At 36.7% G+C, this 18,535-nt stretch overlaps 2 protein-coding genes across 4 annotated transcripts; both read right to left on the bottom strand.

Moving 5' to 3' along the window:
• Positions 1-8,364: 8,364 nt before the first annotated feature.
• Positions 8,365-13,207, bottom strand: LOC140865428 (protein TORNADO 1). 3 transcript variants are annotated; one of them, XM_073270073.1, is made up of 4 exons: positions 12,804-13,207; positions 11,181-12,716; positions 9,854-11,097; positions 8,365-9,749 (listed from the first exon to the last, which is right to left on the bottom strand). In XM_073270073.1, exons 2-4 carry the CDS (start codon positions 12,676-12,678, stop codon positions 8,385-8,387), a joined length of 4,107 nt encoding a protein of 1,368 aa, XP_073126174.1. In that variant the 5' UTR covers positions 12,679-12,716; positions 12,804-13,207; the 3' UTR covers positions 8,365-8,384. The 3 variants fall into 3 exon arrangements, with proteins under 3 accessions (XP_073126174.1, XP_073126176.1, XP_073126175.1); XM_073270075.1 differs by having other exon boundaries at positions 12,880-13,207; XM_073270074.1 differs by having other exon boundaries at positions 11,181-13,207.
• Positions 13,208-14,005: 798 nt separating this feature from the next.
• On the bottom strand, positions 14,006-18,115 carry LOC140865340 (luminal-binding protein 5). The gene is made up of 8 exons (XM_073269946.1): positions 17,962-18,115; positions 16,978-17,245; positions 16,660-16,874; positions 16,334-16,576; positions 15,610-16,089; positions 15,338-15,492; positions 15,163-15,245; positions 14,006-14,692 (listed from the first exon to the last, which is right to left on the bottom strand). The coding sequence occupies exons 1-8, from the start codon at positions 18,017-18,019 to the stop codon at positions 14,191-14,193; spliced, it is 2,004 nt and encodes a 667-aa protein (XP_073126047.1). The 5' UTR covers positions 18,020-18,115; the 3' UTR covers positions 14,006-14,190.
• Between the last annotated feature and the right edge of the window lie 420 nt (positions 18,116-18,535).

Raw genomic sequence — 18,535 nt, 5'->3', positions numbered from 1 at the left:
AAGAACTTCTAAAGAAGTTTGGAATGAAGAATTGCTCTGCTGCTAGTACTCCAATGAGTGCTTCAATCAAATTGGATTAAGATGAAGCTGGACCTTCGGTAGATCAAACTCTATTCAGAGGACTTATAGGTTCCTTAATCTATCTGACAGCAAGCAGACTGGATATTATGTTCTCAGTCGGTCTGTGTGCAAGATTTCAATCTGATCCAAAGCAATCTCACTATATTGCCGCAAAAAGAATCCTAAAATATCTCAAGGGAACTCAGAATGTTGGATTATGGTATGCAAAAGATTCTAGTTTTAATCTAATTGGTTACTCAGATGCAGATTATGCAGGTTTCAGAATTGATCGTAAAAGCACAAGTGGGACTTGTCAATTTCTTGATGACAGGCTTATTTCTTGGTTCAGTAAGAAACAAACATCTATTGCTACATCTACAGCAGAATCAGAATACTTAGCTGCTGGAAGTTGTTGTGCACAATTGCTCTGGATACAACAATAACTTAGAGATTATGGTGTTGATTCATCTGAATCACCAATTTTCTGTGATAATACAAGTGCAATTGCTATCACATACAATCCGGTTCTACATTCCAGAACGAAGCATATTGATATTCGTCATCATTTTATTCGAGATCATGTTCAAAAGAAAGTTGTTCGTCTGGAACATGTTTCAACCGATTTGCAAGTTGCCGATATTTTCACCAAACCATTACCCGACGCTAAGTTTTTTTATTTTCGAAATGTTCTTGGTTTAGTTGATATCGATTAAATAAATCACATGTTTAGGGGGAATATCTGCTTAATACTTAATTTTTATATCTACTCATTCCAGTACATTTAACAGATAAGGAACATAAAACTTATTACATTTCACTGATTTGTTTCATAAGCTATACGAGCTAGATCTATTATTCTACGCATCTCATGGCTCCAGTTGATCATCCAAGTACTTAGGGAGCCTTGACCATTGCAGACGTCATCTTCAAAGAAAATGTTCTGCATTTCATCTCGCTCTGTGAGGAGAATAACAAGACGAACTCCAGAAGACTTCAAGACATCTCTAGCACGATGAGTACCTAGCATGATTTTACACCACTGCATCCTAGCACAATTTCGACGATGCATTGCCTGAGTCACCGGAGGAGGATTCGGATGAGGACAGCGAATGGAATCAAGGAAATTCCACATCCTCATTCCGCGCTCAAACACCCTTCTCCTGTATAAATCCTTCCGGATTTCATACCCTTGCTCAACAGATGGAACAACGGTGCTATTATTCTCACTTGCCATTTACTCTTACTGCTTTAAATTATGAGTTGCTAGTGTCTTGTAACTTTGCTTCTTATAGGGACAGATAAATTGATGAAAAGGCTTCAGCCACTTCAGCTTCTTTAAACATCCAATCAACTTCTACCTATTTATTACGGGAATTCAATTTGATCTGCCTAGATCGTGATAATTCTTCTTGAGATTATCAAAACCTTTCTAATTCTCTTTGACTTTATTGCAGAAAGTTGATAAGTCGCAAAACTATTTCACAGACAACTTGTCCAATCACATTTATTTTATTTTATCTTCTGTGCTTTTTGCTTCGTAACCTTCAAAATATCATAATCATTTTTCGTCCTTTTTTTTTAATTAGTTCAATTTTTTTTGGATCTTTCATCTGACTTTGGATATTTCATCCGACTAAAGATGAAACGTTTAGTTTAAACTTTTATCTGAATAAATCTTCATTTTATTCGATGCTGGTTAAGTTTTCTCTAGTATTTTTGTTTATACTCACAAGTATCAATCGCACGCACAAAACACAAAACTTATAAGATAAAACATAATATTTCTTTGCATAATTCAAAGGTAGTACATCATACTCTTCAGACTAGCTTAATCCCCTAAATTTTCTCTCATTGGCCCCCAAACCCGCTTTCTCACATCAGCATCCAAACGCCACCTGTTCAACCATTCCAACACAATCGGATCAAAATGCCTCCCTTTGAACTCACCTGCATTGATCAGATGAGTGAGGACCCTCACTTCCTTCCTGTACATCAAAAAGGAAACACCCTGATTCGAGAGGATCTCCTCAACGCTTATGGCACCCAGCAACTCCTTGTACTTGTCCTTGCGATCCTCAAGCTCGCAAACATCCTCATGCTTGCGTGGAGGAAATGGCGCCTGATGATACATCCGGATCTCTTCCATTTTGAACCAGAGACGCATTACCCACTTCAGGATAAATTCCTGAAGTTCTTCCTTAAATTCCTCAAAAGACAGATTAGAAATCATTTTCCTTATTTGAGTTTATAGTTTGAGTATGAAACGGAATACTCGGAAGATACATCCGAGTGGGTATTTATAAGGAATTTATTTACTTATTTATTTATTTATGTCGATATGCATTCCCAAGATAATATTAAAAAGTATTTTTTTTTACCGCGTGCTTGGCATCCCACATTAGCCGCACTTTTTGAATTTGAAAAGTCGCTTACGTCATCTGCCACGTGCTTAGCATCTTAAAAATTATCGGAAAAATGCCTCTTCTACACTTCGCATTCTTCTGAGCCCTAATTTGCTCCTTCTTCGCAAAAACGAGATTACTCGCATTTATTTTTCGATTTGCAGGACAAAGATGACGCCCATTACCCAAAACGTTCTTCTCATCGATTTTCACACAATATTCGATCTGACAGATCAAGGATTGGTGGATATGTTCAGAACGATTGAAGCATCTGGGCTGCGAAAATTTCTCGAAGGCGGGAAATTGCTTTACAAGCAAGCCCTACCCAAATTTTTTTAGACAGCCAAAGTTGAAGACGACTCCATCTCTGCAAGTCTTGGTGGAGAATCTGTCCGCATCACCTCTACCCTTTTCACTTCGTCATTTGATTTGCCGAGACAGGGTATAACTGATTTCTCATCAATCTCTGCTGAAACAAAGAAGCAGATGAAGAGCATGTACTCCTTGACAAACAAGTCAATTCGCATTCCGTGCAAGAAGAAGGAATTGAAGATGGAATTCAGGATTCTGCACGATATTGTGGCCAAATCTCTTCTGGCCAAAGCAGGTTCTTTCAATGCAATTACATCTGAGAAATTTGATGTTATGGTTGCTATATCTGCTGGTATTACCGTAAATTGGTCAGTTGTTCTATTCAATATTCTATCTGCTATGATAACTACACCTACAGAACAATCTCAAGGATTTGTAGTTCAAATCGGAGATATTCTGAATGATCTGAATGTCCATCTGGGACCCTCGTCTGCACTTCATCCGCACAAGACTTTAAATGAAAGAGCCATTAATGTATACAAAGCTAAACAGCTGATTATTTTCAAGCATGGTTCATCTCACTCGGATAAGATTGAAGACTTAACGCTCCAGGATGAATATAAATAATTGGCCATCACATCAACAAAGGAAGCTACGCCTACAAGGAGAACATTTCCTAGAAGGAAGACTACAGCAAAGAGAAAATTTTTAGCAATTTCATCTGAGTCCGAATCTTCTGAATCAGATCAAATTACTACTGCTGTCATCATTCCACCTCATCCGCAGAAAAGAAGAAGAATAGTCAGGATTCCTCGGATTCCAATGCCTATTCCATCTGCACCAGTTCCAGCTACTCCTTTCTCTATGGTAGAAGATGTTGTTCCACCAGTGACTCAACTTAATGTATCCATGCTTCAGTCTGGATTCTTCAAACAGCCTGATGATGTACCAAATCTACTGTCAAACATTCAAAGGATTATTGATCTGACTGCTGAACACATTATCAAAAATGTAGATCTAAAAATGAAGTCGTTTGACAGATGGGTCTTTCATCGGACTGAGGATCATTTCATCAACATCAAGGAATTGAACACACTGGACAAAATTGCAGTCCTTGAAGATAAAATTCTTGAATGGGCTGAAACAAGAATGGTGTCTAGAGCCTTGAACAGAAGAGAGTTTGTTTAACTTAGGCTAAGGGAAAGCACTCTTCGACACATCATTCGAACACAGAGAGCCAAGTTCAATCCAACCAGTCTAGATATTTTTTATAAGACCGCCGCATTTAACCAACTGGAGAATGATGTTAATCTGATGACAGCAAATGCTCAACTTATGAGACAAGAATTTACATCAGAAGCACCAGTCAGAGTTCAACCTTCATCTTCAGCTCATCCGGCTGAAACAGATGAACTATCTCTGATAGATGAACTCACTCTCTCTGCCAAACCAATCGATGCGAACATTTTATCAGCTAAGGATACTTCTGTTCCAGAAGAGTCAATAATCATTGATGTTGTTCCCACAGATCAGTCTGCTCAGGAATTTCAATACAAGGAACCACTGATTCCTCCGATCTCTGAAGATGTGTCAGCTGATCGATCTGTCAATACAGAACATCCTGACTCTTCTGTTCCTCCTGACCTTTCAACCACTGAGAAAGAAATAGAAGTACCACTAGCTGCATCTACGGTTCTCAACACTCCACCAGTTGAAACTATTATCTCTGGTAAAGAACAAGTTGCATATGAATTACAAATGGATACCTCTGTTCTGAATGATTCCTATATTGAATATATCATCATGGACTCTCTAGAACGAACAAAGACCTCTGCTATTGATCTGCACACAGCACTGGTACCATTTGTTCCAATGGAAGAACAAAGTTGTCTCTTATCTGACGAGTCTCTGATGATAGATCCTTCTGAGCAATTGGTAATGGATTTGCCTCCTATCTTTGAGATAGTTAAAACTGATCTTATTCATAGTATATTCAGGCCTATTACCATTATGTTCAAAGACAAGTTGGATCTTCTATCTACATCTCTCTCAGAGATTTGCATCACAGACCCAGAGAGAACATCCGAGCTTATGAAGGATATTACCCTTACACCTCCTGTTGCTTCTGCTTCACTACTTCAAATTAGTGCTTCTACTTCTACTGACGCCACTGAAGCTCATCTCTCTCATCCGGTTGACATCAACCAGATCAACACTTGGCTAATTCACTCACTCAACTCTCTAATATAGTTGGTGAACTGCAAGCTAATCAGCTGCAAACTTCTACTGAGCTGCGTGATTTCAAATCACATGTGCTGAAAATGGTAAACAACATTAGTGAATCTGTTCTGAATGTCCGAAAGCAACACACTGCAGAATATATAAATATTCTTCGAAAGCTTGAAGGTATCGAAGCCTCCACTGAAGCTCACACCAAACAGATTCATGACACTTTTGGTACTCAGCTCACAGTTATTCTAGATCTTTTATCTGAGGGTGGTGCTGCCAAAAAGGGGGAAAAGGCTAAAGGCAAGGGAAAGAAGTAAAATTTTCAGTTCAGAAGAAAAGCAGAGACAAGCAGATCTGAAGAATTAATTTTTGACATTTATTTTGTCTAAAATTATTATTTGATCTATGACAGAAAATTTTAGAAAAGATTTTCGATCTATCATCTTCATCATATTTTTTATCCGAATATTAACTTGGTTTTGACATCACCAAAAAGGGGAAAATTGTTGGAGATCAAACTCTAGAATTTTGGTGATTACAAAGTCAAAACAAAACCAAGTAAATAAATTAATCGGACTCATCAAATATTAAAGACTAAAGATTTCTACGAAAGTTGCCAGATCAAAGTATCGTGATTAAACCAAGATACAGATCAAGCTTCACAGATCTTATTACACCGGATCGATTGACACAAGACCAAATGGTCAACAACTAGATCGAAGCTTCATCAGGAATCTATCCATTGCTGTAATTGAAGAAAACGACAAAATCATTTAATGAGAATTTGAACGTTGATCGGCCTTCGCTTTAAGTCAAGATTTGTGAGCTATTTATGAGATATGCTGGCAGCCCAATATCAGAAATTTTTGGCGGCTCACTGTCTACTTTTGAAAACTATAAATACTCAAGCATTTCAAAGATTCAAGAAAAGGAGACCAAGAGTGAAAATTACAAAGCAATCAAATTCAAAGTCGAAAAAGCCTTCACTCAATATACCAACTCAGATACTTATTTCATCGTATCAAAGTCTCGATATTCTGAGTTAGAACACAACACAGATCGATCAAGCTCAAAGATACACTTCAAATCGATCCAGATCAAAGCTACAGCTTCCCAGTTCAAACCATCGAAGCATACTCTGTTGCTTCATCTTGTAAACTCTAAGTAGAAAAATTGTTCTACTTCGAGTTAGAGTATTGCTAGGAGTTCCTATCAAAGGATTGATTGGATTGGATTTGTACAAAGGAATTGTATAAGTCAAAGTCTTCTAGTGGAATCCTTCTGGAAACAGAAGAAGGGGTGACGTAGGAGAATTCATCTCCGAACATCCAGAAACAACTCTATCTCTTTACTGCAATTATTTCATTTCATTTGCATTAGTACTATTAGGCATTCAATCTGTGAGGAAGATTATTTCCGCCTGACTTGCTCAGATCTTTCGAACAGATCAAAAGTTTTAAGCAAACGAAACTTCTGTCTGACTCTTACAAATCAGATCGAAGTACTCGCAAAATTTTATATTGTGTATTCTCCCCCCCCCCCCCCCCCCCCCCCCCCCCCCCCCCCCCCCCCCCCCCCCCTCTACACATATTTCGATCCTAACATATTTTTTAATTTTATAAATGAATCATTATTATTTTTGTCTTAAAAATTTAGAAATATAAGGTAAATTAATAAGAAAAAAAGCTCTTGTGGATTATGTTATAAGTGAATCATTTTTATTTTTATTTTTAATATTAATATTTATGAGTAATAATGATTTTTATCATGAAAAATATAGAATTATTAGGAAAATTAAGAGAAAAAACCTGTTATGATAATATAATAATAAGATAATAATAAAAATGATGAATTAATCATATTGAAATAGATAATGAATTACATAAGGATTGTAACAAATATAACAATAGAAGAATTCACATACTTTTTGTACTATGACAATAAAATAACTGATCATTTAAAATATTTTTAATATTAATATTTATGGGCAATAGAAGAATTCACATACTTTTTTAAAATAACTATTTTTTTCATTTTTTACAATTTGTTTTTAGTTATTTTACACTATGTAATATTAGGCAATATAAAAATATATAGGAATAAGCTAAATTTTAGTTTGTGGCTTAACTGAATTGTAGTTAATCAAATAGATAAATAAATCTTGAAAAAAACAAAAGGAAAAAAATAAAACTTACGAAAATAACATAAAAAGTTAGAATTAAAAAAAATAAGAATATAATCTAAATTATGAAATTAACAAAACTAAAACAAAAAATTTAGTATCATAATATTAAAAGTTATCTATGATATGTAAAAAGTAATAATATTCATAAATATATTATACATTTATGACATGCATTGAATTGCAACTAATGTATCCCTTAACACCATTACACAATTTATTTTTTAATTATTATTTTTTTGTAAACAACCATTTTTTTAATTTTTCACAATTTTTTAAAAGTTAGGCAATATAAAAATATATAAGAATAAAATAAATTTTAATTTTTGGCTTAATTGAGTTTTAGTTAATCAAATAGATAAATAAATCTTGAAAAAAATAAAAAAAAAAAACTAAAACTTACTGTATTAATATAAAATGTTAGAATTAAAAAATATATAAGAATATAAATCTTGAAAAGAATAAAACTAAAAAATAATTATAATATTAAAAGTTAAGAGTTAAAAACATATATTTACGAAATTAATGTAGAAGTATAAATTAAATTTATTACCTATCTAAAAGTGTGAATAAGATGGTAAAGTTTTATCATTGTGAAATAACAAATTTGCCATTTTATTTACAATATAATTAAGATCATATAAAAATATATAGGGATATAATACAAGTTAAATGACAAAAAATAAAAATAATATACAAGTTACATGACTATAAATGAAAATATATATATACCACAAGAGAACCAAAAAAAATATGCGAGTTAAATGATCAAAATAAAAACAATATACAAGTGACATAATTAAAAATAAAAATGCATCGTAATGTGACTAAAAATGAAAACATTTAAGTTACATGATTAAAAATACAAATTCACCATTAACATTACTAAAAGTAAAAAAAAAATGACCATTGTATTATGTTAGTTGATTTTCATAATTAATAATTAAAGTTTATATGATTTTTATTATGAGATCATGAAAATCTCAATAATTATAAAAAATAATAAATAGATATATTATATAAATAAAATGTCATCACGTGCTATTGTTATGAAAAAGCTCTATTCTGAGATCGTTTCCTAGTAGCTAACACGTCCATTGTTTTGATTTCTAGCTATAATTTTACTTGCGTTTATCATGTCTTTGATTGAAAATTAAAAGGAATCAAGATAAACATTTCTTGAGATTACAAGATACACTTCAACTTGGAACTTCCATGATTTCATTTCTCCTAGTGTACATATGCCTCCTGCAAATCCATGAAATTTGGCCATCATCTGTGTACCGGATTCGCCATAGTCCGAACTTCTCAGCAATGTCTTTTGCAGTTGAGCATCTCTGGTCCCTTAGATAGTCCACTAACCATTGTTGCGCAGCGAAATGATCTTGTTGCATATCCCTTGAGTTCTTGCTTCTATTTCTGTTTCCGATGATCGCGGCTCCAGCAGCAGCGCCAGCTGCTCCGTAAAGAGCCGGAGAATCAATCAGATGTGCAACCTCCCTGCTGAGATCAGGGATCATTTGTCCCATTCCTACTGCTAAATGGGCTCCAATTTTCAGAGCAAATGTCAATAGTTTCATGAATTTTTTCATGTACGGGGCCAGAGTTTTCATTGTGATGTTATCTACCTGCATTAGTTCACATCCAATCTGATCTTCAACCACGTGCATCTCTCGCCTGTATTCGCATAACATGTGCAGCCGTAGAGCAGTCATGCCTGAAATCACGCTGGTGATTAATCTCCTCGAGTAGTTCTCCGTCCTGACGAAGTAGAACATGTTTGGCACCTTCCTTTCTTCCAGTTGAGTGTTGTAGTTAATAAGGTAGTTCATTTTACGATGCAATTCGATTAGAATCCTGTGTTCATAATATCTCAGGCCCTGGATTTCCTGCTTGATATCTCTAATCTCTTGCTCGATGATCTTTAGTCTCTGCAGAACTGCTTCTACGCCCTTGGCTATCCCGACGAATGTTGGCTCAACCGAGCTGGTTATTTCTTGGCTGATAGTTGGAGGATGATTCGGGTCGTTTTCTTCTGTGACTTGAAGCTCATAGGCAAGATTATACAAATCATGGTACCGGGAGTGAATAACTTCTTGGAAGTCATCATCGGACAACAAATCTCGAGCAAAATCGAAACCAGGACCAAGAATTAGACTCCCAGAATCCGTGCTTGAATCCCATGTGTGCTGATAATCATAGATGGTATCTGCCGGTAGAGAGAGCAGAGCCTTCTTTAATTGTTGCAGATGAACAAATTGGTTTCTCCTATATCTATGAGATGTCAGGTTTTTCACGCATTCAGAGCGAAGAACGTACTCTGATAGAGTGATCCCATGACAAAGGCTCTGGATTGCTGGTATTATGAGCTGTTGAAAAAGTCTAAGCATTTCTGTTGGACTCTTCGCGGAGCAAGCAAGCACATCAACATAATAACCATATTGCTCGCCAAGCTCTATTCTAACGTGGATCCCGTTCATAGTTATCGAGATCAGGCGCTTCTCAAGGCTGTACGATGCTCCATGTTGGTTCTTCAACCCCATAATTTTGTTGTGCAAATGTACCTACATGTCCGCGAAACACGTCTTTATTATGGCTGAAAATATAGGGCGTCTACAAACAAAAGTTCAGGGACAAACAAGAAGAAAGCATATATAGTCAATCTTACCTGTAAACGGGGAAAGAAGTCCGGTGTGAGATACATGTGGCTTGAGTCATCACACTGAAGATGTCTTCCCACATAATTGCTATCCGGAGTATCCACCAGCCATCTTTGATGTTTCCATCTGCCTTCTTCCAGATTGGAAGGGAACAATAGAGGCGAATTTGGATCCGACGGATCCTGTTCATAACAGATTTCGAGTTTCAGCATCATTTTTACAAGACTATGGGCTTCCAAGTTCTCAAAAACTTTTGTTCTCATTCCCGGAATATGACTCTGCAAGTTTCTTATTAGCATTTTTTCCAAGTCTTTCTTTAATATGAATCCACTATTTTCAGTTGAACTTTCCCTTTTGAAAGTTACTCTTGTTACTTCACCAAGTACCTCTCCATAAAACCACTCGTAATCCAAGATCAAGAACTCCAATCCGTCGAAATAGATCAACTCTCCTATATGGTGGAGACAGGTAGCCACTGCTCTCCTCCTCGTCTCGAATTTCTCTTTATTATCATGTCTTGAGTGGATTCTTAGAGATGGTATATTGATTTGGCAAACATCCTGAAACTCTTTCCACTTCATTGTTGGCTTGTTTCCATTCTCTAGTCTCCAATCTGATATTTTATCCATGAGATCATTGCAGAGCTGATAAACTCGGGGAACCCTTTCAAGAATCGTCTTGCATGTCTTTCGTACATGAAGGCCGAGTTTATTCACTGATGCCGATGATCTTGCATCCAACGTGAACACAGTCGGATAGAATTCGACAAACCCCTGGAATTTATCTCTCAGTCTTTTAATAGAACTTACAGTAACAAGTAAATCATCAGATTGCTTATTGATTTTGTCAAAGTGAGTTAACACCATGGTTACATTAGGCAGCATACACTGCTGAGGAGCTCGTCTTGAGTTGGAAACGATATATCGTAGCCAATATTGGAGATCCTCTTCTATTTCACTCGCGAGTTTCAGTTCTCTGTTGTTAGGCTTCCTGAATAAGCTAGATATGATCAGAAAGAGCGAAGCGCAACCATGGCCAGGAAACATGAGGTCGTGCAGTGAGTACGTCTCGTGTTGTCCAGCAAGATTCCATATTGAAATCTTTGTGTCTTCATCTTTAAATGCTTTAATTTTTATTCCTGGTGTACTCACCGCTTGTTCGACTGGGTCCACGAGAGTCCTCACCTGATCCAGGTATGACACCTTCAAAGGAGAAAAATTTCGGGATAGGGAATTGCATAATGTACTTTTGCCTGTAAATGTTACACTGAGCATTAAATTTGCATTTGCAATGTCAATATATAAAGTTGTATCACATTTTAATATTCATATTTACCTGCATATTCTTGACCACAGAGAAAAACACGACAACTTTTAGGCGCTATCATAGGCATGTTCTTGAGCATATCAATATCCGGTTCGGTTCTTTCTGTCCCACCCAATCTTTTGCTGATGTCTTCAGTTTTTCCTGCAATCTGGAGTGGTGTTTGTTTCAAATCGATGTCTTCAATCCAAGGATTCACATTCAAAGTCTCCATGATTTGCTGCAGCACAAGCTCGCCCTTCACCCCTTTACAACCTTGCAAAGATAAGTACTTCAGAGTAGCGTTCCTCTCCAGGCTTTTAAAGATTCTGACTATTTCGTGTGGCTTCAGACTCTCATCATTGTATATACCCAAACTTGTAACACTTTGATTGCTTGTTAACAATTGTACAATAGCAGACAACCCCTCTTTGCCAATCTTAGTCTTGCCTCCACCTAACGTTATTGTCTTTAGAGTCGTATTCGCCTGATTTTGATAAGTGGTATACTTGCTCAAAGGACAGAGTAAATGCTCTACACCTATCCCTCCAAACCAGTTTTCATCTAGGTACAAAGTTTCCAAACTCTGGTTCTTGAAAAGTCCAGCTGCAACATATACAACTCCCTTGTCCTTTAAATATGTTTTCGACAAATTCACCTCTTTGAGGGTTCGATTTTGTTCAAGAACCCAACGGAACTCCTTTGCCCATCTTGACTTAAGCCTCACTCCAGTCATATCCAGAGATCTCACAGTCGAATTCAACCCCAGGGCACAAGCAACTCGACAAGCACCCTTGATGTCGATCTGGTATATTCGAAGTGTGCTATTTTCAGGTACAAATTCAACCACCTTGGAACTTTTCTTCTTATATTCCACACTCCAGATATGGACCTCCATGGACCTATTCCTTGCCAAAACAGCTGAAACCAGAGGTGTTGCTGTGATCGACTTTGAGTCAAAAATCGTCAATAATCTAAGAGTTGAGTTTACTTCAATCATTTTGGAGAGTTCTTCAGCCCCTCCCGAACCTATCGAATCTTCCCATATTTGCAACTCTTCCAAGATATCGTTGTCCGAAAGAACCGAAGCAAGGGCTCTAGCTCCAGATGAGCCTACACCTGATTCAGACAGCATTATCTCCTTGACACATTTATTTCTCCTCAAACCCTCTGCTATCTCTTTGAAACATTCTGCATCAAACTTGTTTCTTTTGAACACTAACTGCTTAACATTTGGGCTATTTTCAAGCAGCAACAAGAGGTCTTTGGCTTGTTCCATCTTCCATTCTACGAGGTGGAACTCTATTTGTTTCAATACACTTTTCTTGGCCATTCCTAAAGCTTTAAGAAGCTCAGAGAAGCTGAAAACATCGTCCTTGGACAAGTTAACAATGATGGAGTTTTCGCTTTCTTGGTAACAATAGAAACCCGCTTGAGAAAGGAAGAAAGAAACACTGTAAAGATCAAGGCTTCCATCTCTCATTGATTTCACAACCCACTGAAGATCTTTCGAGTCCTGACTTGACGCCATTTCTTGAATGAACTTCTACAAAATTCTGAGACTTTTACCTGAAATTTCCATGAGTTGAGTCGAATTTCAGAAGTGTATAAGAATCAAGGTAATAGTTTAATGAATTCTGCAAATGAACAACTCACAACAGGACATGTAACACAACAATGTAGCAGTTGAATCCAAAAACGAAATAACAAACATTAACATGATCTGCAACACCTCAAAAATCTGATCACTCATTTACTGAAATTGTAGGATCAGTCAAACTATTATGAGAGCAAATGATATCACATAGTACGAGAAGCATCTTATTAAGGTGCTCAAACTATAATTTGTAGTCATGAATTTGCTCCCATTACAAATTTTTAATATATATTTTCTCTCCCTAATTTGTTTCTTTTTTGTTAAAAATATATGCATGTACATATATTGGTATCGATTCTCTACTTCTCTGTAAAGGGATTGGTAGGAGCTAACTTTGCTGACACGGTTTGAATTCTAGTTTTCTCTACTTTCAGACAAAAAACCAGACTCCTCAATTAGCGGAAAATCCCAACATCGACTGTCCATTTTCATGATAAAGTGGGAACCCCAACAATGAAATCGGGGCTTCCTTTTTGGACTTTCGAGACTAAAGATAGAGAAAGAATCTTGACGCAGAGAAGGGGAAGGAACTGTGGAGGTGCAAAGAAATTATGTCTTTCGTCAAAAATAGTATCCGTCTGTTAAAGAAGAATAAAATTGTGAATAAAATCTATATTTCATGTATATTTTTATTTTTTTTAGGAATAAAATTGTGAATATAATCTATATTTCATGTATATTACTACGAAGGATACATGTTATTTTAAATATAAATTTTTTTCTCTTTTTTAAAGCACTATATTATCAAATTCTTTTTTAGTTCATTATTTTACATTTTTTAAAATTTTAATTTTTTTTTTCCAACAATTCACTAGCATGAGACTGATGTATTACTAATATGGCATTGATGTAATTTTTTTTTTAAGAGTGACATTGGTGTACTACTTACATAGTTACATGCATAGAATCAAATTTACCTCCCGATGGAAAAATGACTAAAATAACTAAAATTGTCAAATGACATTCATGTGTAGCACAAGAAGAATGTTAAATTGGACACATAAACCAATCAGATTAATGGATGAAATCAAGAAAGGAACATAATCTAGAAACGAAATCCAAAATGTGAACGTAGTGAGCCCATAGACACATGCGTATGTACACAAACATGCAAACGAACGTAGATGATGAAGGAAGATCAACAGGGAAGACAGACAATTGAGTTGAAGGACCAAGTTATGTATGTCATCCGAATCATAGCAACACAAAAAGGATTCCCCTCTTCGACCTCGAATAATCAAAATCCAAATCCAATTGGCGTGAAATTTGTAAATAAAAATACAATAACCTGTCCTCCTGTAAACAAAATTTCACGTTCCTCTCATCCCTCTTCTCAATCATCAGTATCAAGGAACCAAACCTAAAAGATTTACTATACCCAATCTTCTACAATTCATCATGGGCATCTTCTTCTTCGTCGTCCTCTGATTTGCCACCAGGGGCGCCACCGGATCTCTGATAGACGGCGGTGATGATAGGATTACATACCGCTTCAACCTCCTTCAGCTTTTCGTCGTAATCCTCCTTCTCGGCGTTCTGGTTGTCATCCATCCACTCAAGGGCTTCTTTCGTTGCTGCCTCGATCTTCTCCTTTTCATCCGACTCCAGTTTGTCGGCGAGTTTGTCCTTGTCGTTGATTTGGTTCTTCATGTTGTAGACGTAGGTCTCCAGGCTGTTACGTGCGTCTATTCTTTCTTTCACCTTCTTGTCTTCCTCGGCGAATTCCTCGGCTTCCCTGACCATCCTCTCGATTTCTTCCTGACTTAGACGACCTTTGTCGTTGGTGATGGTGATCTTCTCCGATTTTCCAGAGGCCTTGTCTTCCGCCTTGACATTTAGAATACCATTGGCATCAACCTCGAATGTGACTTCAATCTGAGGGGTTCCTCTGTTCAAAGAGAAAAGACTCATAACTGGTGAGATCAAGTCTACAAAGATAAAAACAGCCCAAGGACTACACAAAACGGCGAAAATGAACCGCCATTAAGCTAAAGCTTGTTTCGTGACTCGAGTTTGGTAGCTCGTGTGAGTTTTTTTAAAGATAAAAACTGCCCAAGGACTACACAAAACGGCGAAAATGAACCGCCATTAAGCTAAAGCTTGTTTCGTGACTCGAGTTTGGTAGCTCGTGTGAGTTTTTTTTTTTAAAAAAAAACATATTCATAAATTATTTAACATATTAAAGGCATCTGGCCAAGTAGTTTAGATCAAAATCCAAATCACAACATAGTCGAGTATATTTGAACTGGATTCAAATATGATATTTCAAATACAAATTAAGTCAGTCATCGTGAAAAAAATTGCAAGTCGAGTTAAATTCAGCTGCAGGGACGACTAAAAAAACACAATCATACTAACCTTGGGGCCGGGGCTATTCCCGTCAGGTCAAATTTCCCCAGCAATCTGCAGTCCTTTGTCATACTTCGTTCACCCTCAAAGACCTGCCATGAATTTCAATTCAAGTCATCAATTGCAAAATAAGTAAAGCATTACTACTATTCATTCAAATTTTCAAGAATGAAATGCCAGTTACCTGGATTGTCACAGTAGTTTGTTGATCCTGATAGGTAGTAAAAACTTGGGATTTCTTGGTTGGTATCACAGTGTTTCTTGGAATCAATTTGGTCATCACCCCACCAACAGTTTCAATACCGAGAGTCAGTGGAGCCACATCCAATAGAAGAATATCTGACATGAGTCACGATGTACAAGTTAAGAGACTAAATAATTTGATCCAAGCTTTTCACAAATTCAACTCACCGATAAAATCAGTTATAGAATATATAAGAATATGTTAGGTATTACCTTTTGTTTCATCACCTCCCTCTCCGCTCAAGATTCCTCCTTGAACAGCAGCGCCGAAAGCAACTGCCTCATCTGGGTTAACACCCTTGTTAGGCTCCTTCCCATCAAAATAATCCTTAAGTAGCTGTTGAATCTTAGGGATTCTGGTGCTTCCACCAACAAGGACAATTTCATCAATTTGGCGTTTCTCCAGTCCGGCATCTTCCATGGCTTTCTTTACAGGCCCCATGGTCTTTCTGAACAAGTCATTGTTTAATTCTTCGAACCGGGCTCTAGTGAGAGGTTCTGAGAAATCAACACCATCAAAGAGAGATTCAATCTCCACTCGGACTTGGTGCTGACTGCTCAATGCTCTCTTAGCTCGCTCGCATTCTCTCCTTAGCTTGCCAAGTGCTCTTTTGTCCTGGCTGATGTCCTTTCCATGTTTCTTCTTTATCAACTTGATGAAGTATTCCATGATCCTTTGATCAAAATCCTCACCTGGGAGTTGGGTGAGGGGGGGATCAAACGTGTCAATACTGATATGAGATTCCTAAAATGGTACTGTTGAGAAATTGGATAGCCTTAAATGTGCATAAGCTATACAGCAGCATACGAGGATCCATTTGGCTTCAGATGAATCTAAAGTAAAATGAATTCTCTCCTTTTTTTTTGGCATTTATTATATCATGGATTCGATATTTGAAAGTTTAAACAAAGCAAAGACACTCAAAAAACAGCTTACCTCCCAAATGAGTGTCTCCATTTGTAGCAAGAACCTCAAAAACACCATTATCAATGGTCAAAATACTGACATCGAATGTTCCACCACCAAGGTCAAAGACAAGAATGTTCTTTTCACCGCCCTTCTTGTCCAAACCATAAGCAATTGCTGCTGCGGTGGGTTCATTAATTATTCTTACAACATTCAACCCAGCAATTACACCAGCATCCTTTGTGGCTTGCCTCTGCGCATCATTGAAGTAAGCTGCAGAAAGAGAATATGCAAATCATCAATAAATGACATAATATCGCCTCTCCAAGTAAAAGACATAGGGACCAACTGTTTACCAGGGACAGTGACAACAGCATCCTTTATCTTCTTTCCAAGGTAAGCCTCTGCCGTCTCCTTCATCTTCGTCAAAATCATGGCACTGACCTCTTCAGGACTGAAGACCTTAGTCTCACCATCTTTGATCTTGACCTCAATATAAGGCTTTCCATCCTTGTTCACGATCTTATAGGGGGCAAGCTTCATGTCCTTTTGAACTTCTTTATCGTCAAATCTATACAATATCAAGCGTTAGAATAATCATGATTTTACTCTTAACTAATGTTTGATGACATAAAAAGTAGAATTGAATGCCATTAAAAAAAAATAGTTATTACTTTCTTCCTATAAGTCGCTTGACATCAAAGACAGTCCTTTCGGGGTTAACAGCTGCCTGATTTTTTGCAGCCTCTCCAATCAACCTCTCATTGTCGGTGAAGCCAACCCAAGATGGAGTGATGCGGTTTCCTTGATCGTTCGCTATGATTTCAACATGTCCATTTTTGTAAACACCAACACATGAATAAGTTGTGCCAAGGTCTATGCCAATAACTGTTCCGATTTTTTCAGCCTCCTCTTTAGCTATGGAAAATGCAAATAAACTCCCTGTTTCAAGAAATACATCACCACATCAATACATTAATTACAATGAATTTAATCATGTTATACGCTACATAACTTTGTATTGTTCTCGTCAGAGTAATCACATGAACTTACAAATGAGTTGCTTAAATATTAAAAAAAAATGACATTCTATCACCACATCCCTGTTTCAAGAAATACATCACCACATCAATACATTAATTACAATGAATTTACAAATGAGTTGCTTAAATATTAAAAAAATGACATTCTATCACCACATTAGCTTCAGAAAATAATCTCATACTCTTACCTCAATACACAGACCGAATACATACACAAGTTCGAGATTTTAATTTTAATTTTTTTATACAAAAATGGCAACACCACCAAATTTCCACAATTAGCACATTACAGAAAACAACCATGACTCCAAAACAGGAAGTAATACGCAATATCAACTTCAATTTCACCATTAAATCATCATCGCACTGCCACCAAATCAAAATAACGTCATATGCCACTTCAGATCTACAAAATGGCAGACCTTACAACGACATAAACTCGGAACGACACATCTCGAAGCCATATAATCACATTTCCTCAACAAAAAACACATTATAAACACAAAAAGCTAAAAACGAAAATATGAACTAAAATCAAGACGTGAAAGCTCATCTGCACGCAAAAAAATCAGCTAAATACGATGATTCCATGAAAACAGGAGAGGAAATCCGAACCTAGCAAGATGATCCCGAAGACGACCGAAGATGTGCGTCTTTCCCACGCGGCAGCCATATCCGTGAAGCTCAACAATGGAGAATACTGTATCCTTCACCGGTGCTTTGTGTTTCGGTTTCTGAATCTGAAATGGGAGAATGAAGGCGGAGGTATTTTATATTGCAAAATACTATGCAGACATAACCCGTCACAGGTGATGACGTGGACCAATGATTTCTCGTGTATGATGCACTTCCTTCTCTATGTCTTCGTGTCACCTTTGAATTGGGAAACCGGTGCTCGCTACGCCACCTGTAGAGGATTAATCGTGTCATTCGTACTGACGTGGACCAATCAGAATCGGAATTTGAAGTTGCGGACCAATGGGCTTCTTCGGAGAGTTGGGGCCATCCTGGCCGTCGGTTTGAAGAACTCGTTCTTAGGTTTTTCTTATAAAATTTGTTTTTTTATAAAATTTTGGTATTATAATTAGTTTTTATTATTTAATTTTAATTTTAAATTAAATAAAAACCTAATCATATAGACTATATTCTCTATTTTGACAAATATTTTAAAAATATTTTTAATATTTTC

Source organism: Henckelia pumila, chromosome 4 (genome assembly GCF_033568475.1).
Source record: "Henckelia pumila isolate YLH828 chromosome 4, ASM3356847v2, whole genome shotgun sequence".
NCBI classification, from domain to species: domain Eukaryota; kingdom Viridiplantae; phylum Streptophyta; class Magnoliopsida; order Lamiales; family Gesneriaceae; genus Henckelia; species Henckelia pumila.
The sequence above is the reverse complement of the archived record's forward strand: the minus strand, read 5'-3'. Positions and strand labels throughout refer to the sequence as shown.